Source organism: Eulemur rufifrons, chromosome 6, assembly GCF_041146395.1.
Source record: "Eulemur rufifrons isolate Redbay chromosome 6, OSU_ERuf_1, whole genome shotgun sequence".
NCBI classification, from domain to species: Eukaryota; Metazoa; Chordata; class Mammalia; order Primates; family Lemuridae; genus Eulemur; species Eulemur rufifrons.
Window position 1 is genome coordinate 37533162 of NC_090988.1, and position 15845 is coordinate 37549006.

The 15845-nt window shown below is 37.5% G+C and overlaps 1 protein-coding gene across 1 annotated transcript in view; it reads right to left on the reverse strand.

Moving 5' to 3' along the window:
- Positions 1-2055: 2055 nt before the first annotated feature.
- Positions 2056-15845, reverse strand: part of DEUP1 (deuterosome assembly protein 1) — a 74500-nt gene continuing 60710 nt past the window's right edge. Inside the window, exons 12-13 of the mRNA XM_069469072.1 lie at positions 12483-12597; positions 2056-2961 (exon numbers count right to left, since the gene is read on the reverse strand). Coding sequence (XP_069325173.1) covers positions 2785-2961; positions 12483-12597 — 292 coding nt within the window. The 3' untranslated portion in view covers positions 2056-2784. The remainder of the gene's footprint in view (positions 2962-12482; positions 12598-15845) is intronic.

Below are 15845 nucleotides of genomic sequence, written 5' to 3' on the forward strand. Positions count from 1 at the left end.
ACCAGGGAATGTCTCCCCCAGGCTGGCATTTAGTCTGTTGCTGATACGTAGATTCACTGCACGGAGCCCAGAGCTCATTTTCACATAGTAATGAAGGTCTAGATTTCATGGTTATATTTCCAGACCATCCCCAAAAAACCTATTCGAATTTTAGAACCTTAGAATTGAAAAGGTCTAAGGTGACTTGGTTCAACCCCTAACTCTTCCTGTAGCACCCAGATAGATCCTGATTAAATATCTACCATTAAGAGAGCCTACAGCTGGAGAAGGTGGGCCCCAAATGCTAGTATTAAAAACGTAAAACAAAAGAACAAGGGAAAATGGATTTTGAAGAAGGTTCCTTATCCAAATAAGGATATCTTACTCTCTGTACTTCCTCCTTCAAGTTAGGCTTGGGATATGACCCCGCCTTGCAGTCTTTATCATTACCTGTGGTAGGGGTAGACCTAATCTCAGATAATTTGAGTCCATGTGCATGAAGTAACCATGGGGGAGGAGCCCATATCCCAGCTTTTAGCTGGATAAGAATGATGACAAGGCCAGATGTCATGTTAAACCCTTAGAACCACATTAATTCCTGATGTGTTGGCTCAGACTATGATTATTTGAGATAAAGCCTAACTGTTGTTTATGTAATGCTCTTTCCCTAAACATAATTTTTCTGTCCATCTTCTAAAGACATCACTGAAAAATATTTTCTTTGTGTCTAGGCTAAAAATTATTAGATAATGTAAAAATAGCATAACTTTTATTATTTTCCCCACATGGGGCTTTGTGGGTACACTAAAGGCTTTGTGCCCCTCTGATGTTTTGTCATCAAAGATGGCTTCTGTGGAGACAGCTCTGTTCACCATCTGCTTGCTCACAAGAAGCAATACTGGGAAGTATTAAGAGCTGGAGCCAGAAATCAGAAGGCCAGGGTTTTTTACAGCTCTGCTTCCCAGGGAAAAGGGTGTTAGCCTGGCTGACTTCATAAGCTTGTTGTGAATTTAAAATAATGCTATGTGAAGATGTATGGACTGATTGTTTGTGTCCCCCAAATTCATATACAGTCATGTGCCACAAAACAATATTTCAGTCAATGATGGGCTGAATGCACAGCGGTGGTCCCACAAGATTATAATACTGTATTTTTACTATACCTTTTCTATGTTTAGATACACACATTATTGTGTTACTACTGCCTGCAGTATTCAGTGTAGTCACATGCTGTACAGGTGTGTAGCCCAGCAGCAATAGGCTACACCATATAGCGTAGGTGTGCAGTAGGCCATACCATCTAGGTGTGTAAGTACACTCTATGATGTTCACACAACAACAAAATCGCCTAAGGATCCATTTCTTAGAATGTATCCCTATCGTTAAGCAATGCATGATTGTGTTGAAATCCTAACCCTCAACGTGATGGTATTAGGAGATGGAGGTTTAAGAGGTAATTAGGTCTTGAAGGTGGAACCCTGTTTAACGGGATTAGTGTCCTTATAAGAAGAGACACGCTAGAGATGTCTTTCTGCCACGTTAGCATACAGTGAGAAGGTGGCTGTCAACAAGCCAGGAATCGGGCCATCACTAGACACCAGATCAGCTGGCACCTGGTGGACTTCCCAGCCTCCAGAACTGTGAGAAATAAATGTTTGTTGTTTAAGTCACCCAGTCTATGAAATTTTTTATAGCAGCCTGAACTAAGACAGAATCCTTTTTTGCAAACATCAAGAGCTACACAAATACACGTGGTCATGTCACCTAAAGTGAACAATGCTCTACATTTTTCACATGAAAATGACACTTGTTATCTAGAGACATTTTGAATTATCTTTCAACATGTTGAGATTGTTTCTTTAAAGAGAAATAGAAAGCTATAAAAGCTGTAGGACTTACCTTGAGTTTTTCATATCCTCTCTCGTTCTATTTATATATATAAATTTTTAAAGAAAGAATAGAATATTGGATTATCATTGTATATTTGTAACTTCAATTTTATTGTTCACTACCATGCTATTACTGCAGATACAGATACAAATCTATTACAGATTTGGCATTTATGTTTGAAGTCCATTGAATTTTGCATTCCTTTATTGTGTTAAAAACAGAGGTGATTACAAAGGAGAGTATAGCAACAGTAACGTATTATATTTTCTTTATCTTGTTTATATCCATGAAAAAGATTTGTATTAACAGGAAAGCATTAATCTTTGGCACACATATTTTAAATGTGTAAATTGCACATTCCATATACCTTCATTGTGTTAAAACAGACAGAGATTATGAAGGTGAATGTAAAAACAGTAAACCTATATCTTTTTTTCCTAAAAGAATTTTTAGGATATTTACATAGCTCAAAATATTTAAACATTTTTCACTTAAAACCTTGAGTTTTCAAACCTAGTACAACTGAGCTGCACTTGATTCCTCCGGATTTAGAATACAGCACTTCCCTTTCCCTTATTTTGTATTATTGTAGAAGAAATGGGCCTTTAGTATACATGATTAAGTGGGGAAAACTGCATATTTAATTCCAAAATATTCCTTAGACTGGAAAAAAAATCTCTTTTGGAGTAGTCATGTTTATTTTATAGTAATTCTATAGCAGAACAATTTAGTATGTTAATGCAGAAATGCAAACACCTTTATCGAACAAAATACTTACTATTTTCTAGCTGCCTTACAGAAATTATTTACTCAAGAAAACAGAACAGAATTTCTCAGTTTCATTAATCAGCTTTGTAAATATTTTGCCAGAGGTTTTTTCTTGGGGTAGGGAAGCAAATAAAAAAGTTTAAAAGGTCATATGTGTCTATTTTGTTTTATCTTGGTGTATTTATTAAGAGTAAATTCTGTATGTCTTTGCAGTTCATCAATATGTGTATTTAGGAGTTTTTCAAGTTCTTTTGCTCGCTTCTCTTCTTCCAGAAGGAAATTCTGTGCAGCCAAAGAAGCTGGGAAGGATATATCTGGAGGAGACTAAAGAGAGAAAGAAAAGTGAGATGAGGAGTATAGAGCCTTTAAAAATCTTCCTATTTCCAGGCATGCTTCATCTCCGACATATTGTCAAACACTGCAGCTCTTAATGAAAGAATACATCTTGAGCTAACTCCCTCTACCAGTGTAATGCAGTCAGCACTAATGAAATCCTCAAGGAACTAAGTAAGACATCACAGCACCATTACATTAAAAAGTCCTAGAAGTGAATATTGTAGTGTCCAACTGCAAATTCAGGGACAATGTAATCACCACAAAACCTGCCTAAAACATGCTTCACTAATTTGCAAAGCCAACGATTCTCGTTTGAAAATAGGCAACTCCAAACCTGTATACTATTTGCAAAACAGTTCCTGTCATGCTGTTGAGTCCTGGTTGAGACAGAGCATCTAGCAAATGGACAGGATGACTTGATTCAGCCTCTGTCCGTGTCCACCCCAGTGGAAATCATGTGTGGGCCCAACAGCATGGTCTCCTCTTTCACCAAAGATAATCTAGCTACCATTGTTGTTGAATGTCTGACCTGCTTGCAACAGAAACAAAAGCTGAGCTCCTGATATGGCACTGTCCCTCAAGGAGACCAAGCAGCTACTTGGTAGCAATTTGATTACGTCAGGTCCCTTACCCCTTGGAAAAGACAATGCTTCATCCTTATCAGAATTGATACGCATTCTGTGTACCTGCCTTTCCTGCCTGCAGGGCCTTGGCTAGCATCACTATCTGAGGCCTCACAGAGTGACTGATCTGCTGACATGGGATCCTGCTTAATAGTGAAAGAACCTGCTTTACAATAGAAAAGAATGGCAGTGGGGGCATGACCATGGTATGCATTGGTCCTAACCATATACAGCACTACCCGGAGGTTGCCAGCATGACAGAGCTTTGGGATGGCCTCGTGAAGGCACAGCTGAGGCACAGCTTGGAGATCATATCCTGTGGGGATGGGGTGCCGTTCTTCAGGATGTGGTATAGACTTTAAACCAATGGCTGTTATATGGTGCTGTGTTTCCAACAGGTAGAATACATGGATCTGGGAACAAAAGGGAGGAAGTAGGAATGGCCGCACTCTATTACTTCTGTTGACCCACTGGAGAATTTGTGCTTTCTTTCTCTGTACCTCTGTTGGTCTACAGGTCCTGTGCCTTAGAGGGGGCATACTTCCACCAAGAGCACTTGAGCTTTGGCTGCCATGTGGTCCCTTTGGGCTCCTCATGCCAACAGATCAGATGCATAGAATGGAGTTCCTCCACTGGCAGAGGTAACTGACCCTAATCATCGTGAAGAGGTAAGAATGCTACTACATAATAGAGGCAGTGAGGAATATGTTTGGTACTCACATGATCCACTGAGGTATCATTTCGTACTCTCATGCCCAGTTTTAATTATAAATGGCAAGTACAGAAACCACATCCTAATAAGGGCATGGTAACCATGGGTTCACCCCACAAGACGAGCCACCTGGACCAACAGAAGAGCTAGCTGAGGAGAGAGGAATCTAGAATGGGTGAGGAGATGGTAAGTATCAGGAAAGAGCTTGGGACCAACCACAGAATCAGGAGCTGTAGTTTGTCCTGCTGATCTTCTTCCTACAAAATTTCCCAGAAATTATGACCTGCCAGAATCTTGAAGAAGCTATGCCTAAATGGAATGAACAATGTGGAGGAAGGTAGATTTGAGTGGTGCAAGAGGTGGGATATAGTGGATGATGCTGGTGTCCTACCCGGACCCCTCCAGCAGGCTGGCTCATCTCTCCTCCCACAGCTGTGGGTGTTGGCTGCTAACAGCTCACAGCTGACACCTCCTCTGGAGAACCACCCTGAGCTGTACCGGGGCCTCCTGGCTCATCTGGGAGGCTGTAGTCACCCCTCTTCCCATTCCTTCCCCTCTCTTAGGCAATGACTAACTGACACGGGCACCCAAAACACCAGATTTCTTGCCTCCAGCGGGAACCAACGCAGTGGTGCAATTCATGCTCCACGCTCCCTGGGAGACCAGGCTACACTAGTCTCCAGCTAAGACCACGCCCTTGCTTAGCTTTCCTTCCTTCTTCTCCCCTGCCTCCTTCATTCTCCTTCTCCTGAGAATACTCCATCAAACAGTCACTTTCATAAGCATCTCATCTTCTAGGAAACCTGACCTTGGACAAATGGCTTCCTAGATCCTGGCCTCAGTGACTAGGGACACTGATGCCATTCACTGAGAAAGGAAAAAAGGTAAAAGAAGCCATTCAGGTAAGGTCTTATTTATTTCTGATTCTCCAGTTTCTGGCAGATATTCTGGGCCAAAGTGTGTTTTCAATAAAAATTTTGAGTTGGTACATGAATGAAGGAAATGCATTGAGGTTTGAATAATGCTGAGTTTAAGGCGACTTGGGACTCAGACTGTCAAGTAGACAGATGGGATATATCAGTCCAGGTCTCAGAAGATAGGTCTGGATCAGAGATATAGATTTGAAAGTTATAGATGAGAATTAAAGCCATGAGATTGACTGAAATTATCCAAGATATATAAATAAACTAAGAAGAAAAAGAAGTTTAAAAATGGGGCCCTGGGGAATAACTGCATTTCAGGCATCTACTCCCATGGCCATGTCCTTGACCCTGTCAGGAATGATGACTGCATTATTCACTAATTGGGATTGAAAGCAACCTACCCATTCTCCTTCCAGCCTATTTAGCCTTGTGCTCCTACTCCAGCATTTCTTTGACTCATTTAGACTCCCTCCTTTTCACTATCCGTCTTCTTCCTCATTACCTCCTTTCCCCTATCCATCTTCTTCCTCATTTCCTCCTTTCCCTTCTAATTGCTTATATTCCACATCCATCATTACAACCACTCAGCAGCTCGTCCTCCCTGTATCCTGTCTCCATCCTACTTACCAGGTAAAACCCATCCCTACCTAAACTGACCCATATGCCTGGGTCATGCCTGCATCCAAGCAGCTGGATGCTGGGGCAGACAGGTTCCAGGGGTCAGGGGAGCAGGAACTAAATGACCACATGGACTAGTTTCACTTTACATTCATGACCACAGATGTCAAATGGTCAGCACTGCCAGGCAACTCCACCACATTCCCCTATTTTTTTTTTTTTTTTTTTTGAGACAGAGTCTCACTCTGTTGCCCAGGCTAGAGTGAGTGCCGTGGCGTCAGCCTAGCTCACAGCAACCTCAAACTCCTGAGCTCAAGCGATCCTCCTGTCTCAGCCTCCCGAGTAGCTGGGACTACAGGCATGCGCCACCATGCCCGGCTAATTTTTTTTTTTTATATATATATTTTTAGCTGTCCATATAATTTCTTTCTATTTTTAGTAGAGGTGGGGTCTCGCACTTGCTCAGGCTGGTCTCGAACTCCTGAGCTCAAACGATCCGCCCACCTCGGCCTCCCAGAGTGCTAGGATTACAGGCGTGAGCCACCACGCCCGGCCCACATTCCCCTAGTATGTTCACTGTCCTACTCATGACCTCATGACTTCATCTCCTCCTCCCTCATCATTCCACATCCATATGCCTCTGTAGTCATATTTCAGGCCACCCTTCTGTTGCAGACACTCGTCCTTCCACCTATACTGTGGGTCCTATCTCTTCTTACCTTCTCAATGACTTTGCTTTTGCAAATGAACTGTAGTTCCTTTCTTGAGCCCCTCCCACAGGTGGGGAACCTGTGGCCTCAAGGCCACATGTGGTCCTCCAGATCCCTAAGTGTGGCCCCTCAACCGAATCCAAACTTCATAGAACTAATCCCTTTATTAAAAGGATTCGCTCTGTAAAATTTGGATTCAGTCAAAAGGCCTCACTCAAGGATCCAGAAGGCCACGTGTAGCCCCAAGGCCTCAGGTTTCCAAACTTTCCTCCTCTCCTTGAAGATTCCCACTGGGCCACTAAACGTTATGACTCAAGGCTTTGTCTCAGGATAATTTCTCCATTGTACTCTTTACGTATTTTCCTCCAGTTCTATAGACTTAAATACCAGCCACACACTGATTATTCCCATATTTATATTTCCAGCTCTGACCTCTTCCTTGAATACCAGCTTCACATATCCCATTGCCTATTTAATATCTACATTTCGATGTCTAATAAACATTTTAAACTTAAATGTCCAATCTACAAATCACGATTTCTCCTCTAACCCCACCTCTACCCAATGCTCAGGCTGAAATCCAGGAGGCATCTTTGTTCCCTCTTTTTCACTCACACCCCATATCTGATTCTTTGTCAAATTCATTGTACTCTGCAGAGTATTTCCTGGGTCCAGCGTGTCACTCTGCCTCCACTGCACCAAGCCAGCATCATCGGCTCTCACCTGGACCACTGAAATAGCTTTCTATAGTTCTCCCTGCTTCCACCCTTGCCCCTCTATAACTTATTCTTTATTTAACAGTTAAAAGGATCTTTTAAAAAATTTTAAACAGATCTGTTTATTACTAAACAGAATAAAATAATTTTAAACAGAGTAAACAGATTAGTACTCCCCTACTTGAAACTTTACAATGGCTTCCCATTGCTTTAAAATAAAATCTAGACTCTTTTCCGTGGTCTCAGGTCCCTAAGTATCTGGACTTCCCCTGCCTGCTTCTATGTTCCTTTTCGTTCCATTCTTCTTCTTTCCTGCTAAGCTCCAGAAGGGCCCCCCAAACACACACTTTTTCTGGTTCTCAAACCTGCCAGACTTGTCCCTGTCTTAACATTCCTTCACCTGAAACCCTCAGATCTTTGCAAGTTTGGATCTTTCTTCATTGTTTAGGCCTCACCTTAAATGTACCCCCTCCCCAGTGATAATTTTCCTGGCCACTCAACCTATAATCCCTCACTCTCACCAATCCCTATCACATTACCTGTTTTTCTTTTTATCACTATTTGATATTTTCTTATTTGTTCATTTATTTCCAGTCACTATTTTTTCCTCTTTTTTGTTTTTTGAGGTAAAATTCACATAAAACAAAATTAACCATTTTAAAATTAACAGTTCAGTGGCATTTAGTACATTCACAGTGTTGCACAACCACCACCTCTGTCTAGTTCCAAGATATTTTCACCAACCCCAAAGAAAACTCTGTACCCGAGAAGCCATTGCTCTCCATTTCCCCTTCCCTGCTGCCCCTGGTAACCACCAATCTGTATCCTGTTTCCATGGATTTACCTATTATGGCTATTTCATGTAAATGGTATCACACAACATATGACCTTTTGTGTCTGGCTTCTTTCACTCTGCATGTTTTTGAGGTTCATCCACATTGTAGCATTTTGGGGCACAGCTCATTTTATGGCTGAATAACACTCCATTTATGTATATATCACAATTTGTTTATCCATTCATCCTTTGATGAAGTTCCCTCTTTTTTTTCATCATACTGTAGACTTCTCTATGTCATCCACAGATGTGTTTAGAACACAGCCTGACATATAGTGGGTATTTAATACATGTTTATTTTATGAATGAATGAATGAATGAATGACACTAATATTTAAGGGGCAGGTATAGAAGGGAGAACCTTGGAAACAGACTAGGAAAGAGTAAACAGAAAGGCAGCAGGAGAATCAGTGGAATATAGTGTCACAGAAGCCAGAGAACATAAAAGTTTCAAGAAAAAAAGAATTAAGGAAGATGAATACCTAAAAATGTACATTTAATTAGCAACTACAAAGTTAGTAGTGGTCTTGGTAGGAATGATATTGATGTGGGAGTCAAAACGTACCAGTGGACCCAGAACAAGGGGTCAGGCCATGTCTCCCAGAGAACTTTTAAGTCCTCCATCACAGACTAAGTTCACCACGCCCAGACTTAGAACAGTCAAGAATTTTCTTCCCTGGTTACGCTGCAGGTTAGGAATTCCCCAAAGGAGTAATGTAGAATTTTAGAGGTGGAAGGAAGCCCAGTGTTCATTAAATTAAATCAACAGATACTTTTGCATATCTTTTATGTGCCTGTTAGTGCCAGGCACTATTTTAGGTGTTGGGTTACCACAATAAACAAACAGAAAAAGTCCCTGCTTTCAGGAGCTCACATTCCAGAGGAGGGAGGCAAACAAACAAGCAGACAAATGAAACATCTCATGAAGTGCTATGAAAGGAAAGGCAAGACAAGGGGACAGGGACTGAAGAGGGAGGTGCTATTGCAGGCTGGCTGCTTAGATATCTCTGATGAGGTGACACTTGAACAGAGACACATTAATGATCCTAAAATCCTAAATCATTTGATATTAGAACCATGGAGTATTTAGCAGCTTATCATTTTTTTTATCTATTGCTTGACCAGAGTACGTGCTCACTTTGAGTCCTTAAAGACCAAAGTTTTGTTGGTGAAGAATTTGCCAACTCCCCTTAGAGAGTCTCAGAACTTAAATGAGGAAGTTTATTTTGTTTATCGGCATGAAGTTTTTTAAAAAATCTTTTTTCCCTTTAAAAACAAAACAACTACCAAACCAAGATCTAAACTTAAACAGTTCTACACCCATTCTGCAAATCCTAGGAATATGAAAATAATGCTTGACTAAAATTCCCTTGTCTTTTTTCCTTAGATAAAAGTAGTAACATGCCTTGCTGAGGAAAGTCATGGATATAAATGCCAGTAAAATATGCTGCTGTAACCTTGTATGGAGTTTTGTTCTGTTCAAAGCATGTTAGCATTTTATGTTGACATGAAGACAAAAGAGGATTTCAGGGCTTTAGAGATCTCTACAACTTCAAAAGTTAATAGTTTAAGCCTTCGCCTTCTACCGCAATAGTTTAAATCTTACTTTCATTCTCTACCAATACAGGGTGATAGATTTCAGAAAAGCAGAAGCATATTCATGGGATAACCTATCCAGTTTAAATATTTTCTGTTGTGTGTTTGTAATTTGTATCCAATAGCAGTATATCATGAAGAGGCACTGAAGAATTACATAGCATACAAGTGAAGATGATTGCTAAGAGTACCACTGTCTACTTTCTGAGGTGAAAAATCTACATATGTTAAAAAAAACTGATTATTACCCTTAAGAAATCACAAAGCAGAAAATTTCAGCAGAGAACTGGAAACTATAAAAAAGAACCCAATGAAAATTCAAGAACTGAAAACTGAAACTGACATTAAGAACCCTTCCCACCTGCTTTATGAGATTAGCATAATCTGGTACCAAAACCTGACAAAGACAGAAAAGGAAAATTACAGGCTAATTTGTCTCATGAACAGAAAGAAAAAATTCTAGACCAAATATTAACAGACCAAATCCAGTAATTGAGTGAGGTTTATTCCTAGAATGCAAAGTTAGGTTGGCAATCTAAAATCAAGATAAAACATTACCATTAACAAGGCAAAGGAGAAAAATTATATGGTCATTTTAATAAAGGCAGAAAAAGCATTTGATAAAACCCACTATCTCTTCATGAAAACATTTCTAGCAATCTAGAATAAAAGAGAATTTCCTTAATAATTTAAAAGGAATCTATAAAATATCTACAGGAAATATCATATACAATGGTGAAATATTGAAAGCTTTCTTTTTGTAGTTAAGAATGGGAAAAGGAAGTTTATCACTTCTACTCAACATTTTCTGTAGGTCACAGTCAGTACAATAAGCAAGGAAAAGAAAAAAGGTATAGGTACAAAGATTTGAAAGTAGGAAATCAAACTGTCATTATGATTGTGAACGAACATAGCACCTGTGAATTCAGTACCATGTATTCCAGTACTGCTGGGTTAATGGAACATTTCCATAGGAAAAAGGGATTGAGAATCTTACCTTACATTGTGAGCAAATATTAATTCCAGTTGGATTATAGATATAAAAATGAAAAGTAAAGAACCAAAGCCTCTAGACTATAACACAGGATAATATTTTTATAACCCAGGAGAGGCAAAAGTTTTAGATAGTACAGCAAAAATACTAACCATAAAAGAAAAGATTAATAAATTTGAATCTACTAAAACTAGGAACTTTTGTTCATCAAAAAATACCATTAAGTGAAGAGGCAAGTAAGAGTGGGAGAAAATATTTGCAGCTACAAGAAAGTTTATTTAGTTTACTTTATTGATATGAAATTTTATTCTGCTTAATAAATTAAATATTAAAGGTTTGCATTTTATGTTGAGATGAACATAAAATAGTATTTCAGGGCCATAGAGATCTCTAAAACTTCAAAAGTTAACGGTTTTAAGCCTTCCCCTTCTACCACAATAGCTTAAATCTTACTTCTAGTCTCTATTAATACAAAGTGAGATCAACATATAACCAAGAAAGGACTTATATCCAGAATATAAAGTATTCCTATAAATCAATAATAATAAAGACAATCCAACAGAAAATTAAGCACTTTACAAAGGAGGATATCAAAATTGCCAATAAACATACAAAAAGGTACTTAGCTGCATTAGGCACCAGAGAAACATGAATTAAAGCCATAATAGGATGTTACTCCACAATTGGCCATAATGGCTAAAATTAAAAAGACTTATAATGCCAAGTGTTAATAAGAATATAGAGCAAGGAGACTTCTTATACACTACTTCTTAAGGTATTTATTGGCTTAAACAGTTAGGAAAACAGTTTGGCAGTGCCTCCTAAAGCTAACCATATCCACATCCTATGACTCAGATATTCCACGTTAGGTATATAGCCAGCAGAAATGTGTATACACGTGCACCAAAAGACACATACAAGAATGTTTTTAGTAGCATTATTTGTAATAGCCCCAGACTGGAAATGACTCAAATGTCCATCAACAGTAGAATGAATAAATGAATTTTAGTATCATTGTGTGTGGTATTTATACATAATACAATAGCTTACTATAGAGAAACAAAAATCAATAAACTACTGCTGTATAAAACAATATGGATGGTAAAGAATCTCAGAAACAATGTTGAGCAAAAGAGGCCAGACACAAAAGAACACATATAGTATTATACCATATGGGTGAAACTAACTGATAATGCTAAAAGTCAGGACAGTAGTTACCTTGGGAGGAGGAAGCAGAAGCAGGGACTGGAAGGGGATAGGAATGGGTGTCTGGAGCGTTGGTAATGTCCTGTTTATTACCTGGGTGGTTACATTGATGTCTTCCCTTTGTGATAAGTCACCAAGTTATTCATTTCTAATTTGTACATGTGTCTGCATGTATGTCAGAGTCAATAAAAAGATGTTTTTAAACAGGTACAAAAGTTCACTTGCAGCTCTTTAAAATGTGCAGATCTTTGGGAGAGCTCATGCAATATCCAGGGGTGAGGTCCAAGCACTTGCATTTTTAAAAAAAGCATCACCAAGAATTCTGTCCCGCACTAGAGGTTAATAACCATTGACTGGAATACTTCATGAAACATTATGGATGTCTTTTCCTTCTCTAGATAGGTATGGCTAGATGACTCACAGACCTATCTTGGAGTCCTATTCAAGGAGCCACATTAAGAAAAAAAAAAAAAACCCACCACTATGTACATCAGTATATTGGCATCAGCGTAAAGTAAAGTAATCACCCCTTAAAGGAAAAAAAAAAAAAAAAAAATCAAACAGCCAGCAACTCACCAGCGGGAATACTTCATCATCACTAACCAAAGGACTTATCATTTCTTTGGTTTGAAATGTCAGAGATGGCAGTGAAGGTGTTGCACTTCCATTTGGCTCACAATCTTGGCTAAGTCTAAAAGAGAAGAAATGGCTGTTATTGTTGCTACCAAGGACACATGTTAGCTAAGGATTTTAATTTCTCAGATGTCTAAATAAGGGGAAAACACAACAATATGTTTGGGCTTGTTATCTGGGTATTTCTCTGAAAATGACTTTTCCTGATGAATAATTTCTACTTAAAAGACAGAATGATTAAAAATGAAGCAGAAAACTTATTAGTTGTTAAAAATATTTTGCTATCCTTATTGCCTATATTGCTTCCTTTTCTGTGTTTGACTTTTATATCTCTTTGCCATTTAATTAAATAACATGGAGTCAGTTTGAGAAAAATCTCCAAACAGTAACACAGCTGCCCTTGAGAGTTCTAAATAGATACTCTTTTTCTATTCTCCATTACACCTAACCTTACTGGCTTTCTTAACAAAATTATACTCTTTTTTTGATGCTAAAACAAGTCTTTGTAAAATGGTAACTCTAATTTCTATAGGGTGTAATAATTTAAAACATGTTTTCAATTTATATCATCGCCCAAGCTCCTCCACTTATCCATTGTGTACCGTGAACAGATGACTTTATCTCTCTGGGACTCTAATTTTCTCACTTATAAAAAAGAGTTGTTATGAGAGTTGAATGATTAATACATGTAAAACACTTAGAACACAATGCCTGGCACATAGTAAACACTTATTTAATATTATGTATTATTATTTTTGAATTAATTTGATCTTCAAAATAACCCTAACGAGGTGAAAACTATCTACAGGTGAGGTACCTAAGACTTAAAAGTTAAATTATTTATCTAATCATTTACTTTTTGAATCAGAATAAATTGCAAAGAAGTGATAATTTTGGATTTTGGACTCCAAAACAGATTTTCTTGACTGCAAACCCCATAATTTGGATGAAAGTCATAGTATGGAATTTGTTTGTGCTAAAATACAGGGTAGAAGATGAGACTGAACAAAGTAACAGTGAGATTTTAAATTTTGGATTGCTGACTAAACAAATGAATAACAAAACAAAGAAACAAACCAATTTACCCTAAAATTTTACAAAAAAGGTCCTAACAGTATAGACTGTTTAGGATTAAGTATCTTTCATGAAAATGGGGTTTAGATGTAACCAAATCATCAAAACAAAAATATTTTCAATTTAAAACTATTTATTTTTACTAATAAGTCAAATTCCCCATGGATATTGATTAACCATTTTCAATGCCTTCATATTTTGACACAGTTAAAAAAAATTCACATTATTTTTCTCTGTTCTTATCCAAAGACTATCTAATTTATATAGACTTGTTTCTTATTATGCAAACATTTTCAAACTATGCATACAAATAACAATAAAAGTTAAGTGAGGCATCTGTAAATTAGTACGTAAAAACAAACACAACATGTTTTCCATTTTTACTTATCTTGAAATATATCTTTTTTTTTTTACCCATTCTCCCAAACCATAATTACCATGGAAACAGAACAGCAAATTAAATTGAAATAACATGGTTTATGATGTGCACAATAAGATGAAACATCTTGCAATTCAAATAGAATTATAACAATTGCATAGTACATCTGCATATAATCTTTAGCTGAACCTTTTAATTTGAGTGAGGCTACTCTCTATACTTCAAAGCACACTGGAAAAATTAAGATAATTATAGAAGTGATTCAAGAAATATATGCCTCTCTGTAATCTCGGTTATACAGAGATTTCAGGCAAAGTATTATCTGTCCTAAATTATCTAAATAATTATCTTAATTATCCATTTGCTTTGGATGTATAGATATGGTTTTATGATATTAATTACTAAAATTTATATGGGAACATTCTTTTTATTGTAAGATCAATAAAATGTAGAGATTGAAAGGAAAGACTACATTATGAAGTAAAGTACTTTTGTTTTAAATTATATTTATATCTGACAAGTTCTTCTTCCAGAATATAGCCATTCAAATACTTCATAAAACCACCTTGCATAAAATGCTATGTATATCAATTTAAAAGCTATCTTAAAAATTATTTCAGAAAGCTTTTAATATCCTCTCACAAGCTGATCTGTTCAATTAGCTTTTCTACATGCCCTACTCCAAGGCTGCTGCCTAATTTTGCAGGAGAGCAGGACCTGGCTGCTTTGTTGGGGAGTAGAACTCCATCGCCTTGAGACTTGTGTCAATTTTCCACAGTTTTCAGCATTGTCTGACATGTACATCCAATCCTGTCTCTCCATTAAATTTCCCCTGGGCCATAGGATAACGTCCTTAGCATGGAACAAGATCCCTTCACACACTATGCTAATTTACCTTCTCTTAGCCTCACCTTCCAGCACTCCTGGCAAACTCCCTCTTCTGTGAACTGCTCATTGTTTCCTGGCCTAGAAGTGGTCAACCTGCTAGGTTTTGCTCCTTCTTGAGCAATACCATGGGAGAAACATTCTCAACTCACTTTTGGCTTCTAGATGACTATTGATTCCTTGACAAGGGATCATGTGAGTGGTGATGACAAACCTGCTGACTTTGTGGTTTTTTAGTGTTAGAAACTCTTAATTTATTAGCTAGACTTGAAGCCGTTTTAATGATTAATGTTTGTGATTGCTAAAACCTTTCTAGCACATGATACAAATTTTAAACCCATAAATTGACTTTTAAGTAGGTATCTTACGTAGAGATAAAACTCCATTTATTACAAAATTGATTTGTCATTAAAATTAGTTACATATTAATAGCTCTAGATACCAATATTCCAAATTAGCTTGTAAATTATCCTGAAACTTCAAAACTCTAATTTTTGAAAATGATATTCAAAACACCTTCACCAAATTCAATTACATCTCACTCGTAATTTTTTTAAAGTGCTGGTTAACTATCTTATTGGAAAGCAAGTGCTTTGGAATATGCTAAAATGCTTCACATTTTAAGTGAGTAAGCATTAAAAACTTACCTCTTTGAACAGGAGGGAAAAACAACAAAATTGAGTTGCTTCAGAGTGAATGAAAGATTATGTTAATAATGTGTTACACAAATCTTCCTCAGTTAAAAGCAGGGATTATCTTAAAATTAGACTATGGAGTTTCAAATTTTGTGGCACATATCTTCACATACCTTTACCTAAAAGCTTTTTTCTTCCTAAAACAGTTAAATAAGACCTTACTGTGTTAACCATTGATATGTAAAGATGACTTGTGTTTTTTAAATTAATTTATGCCTAATAAATATATACATATATAGCTTTTACTATTTGACTTCACTGAGCTGTGCCAAG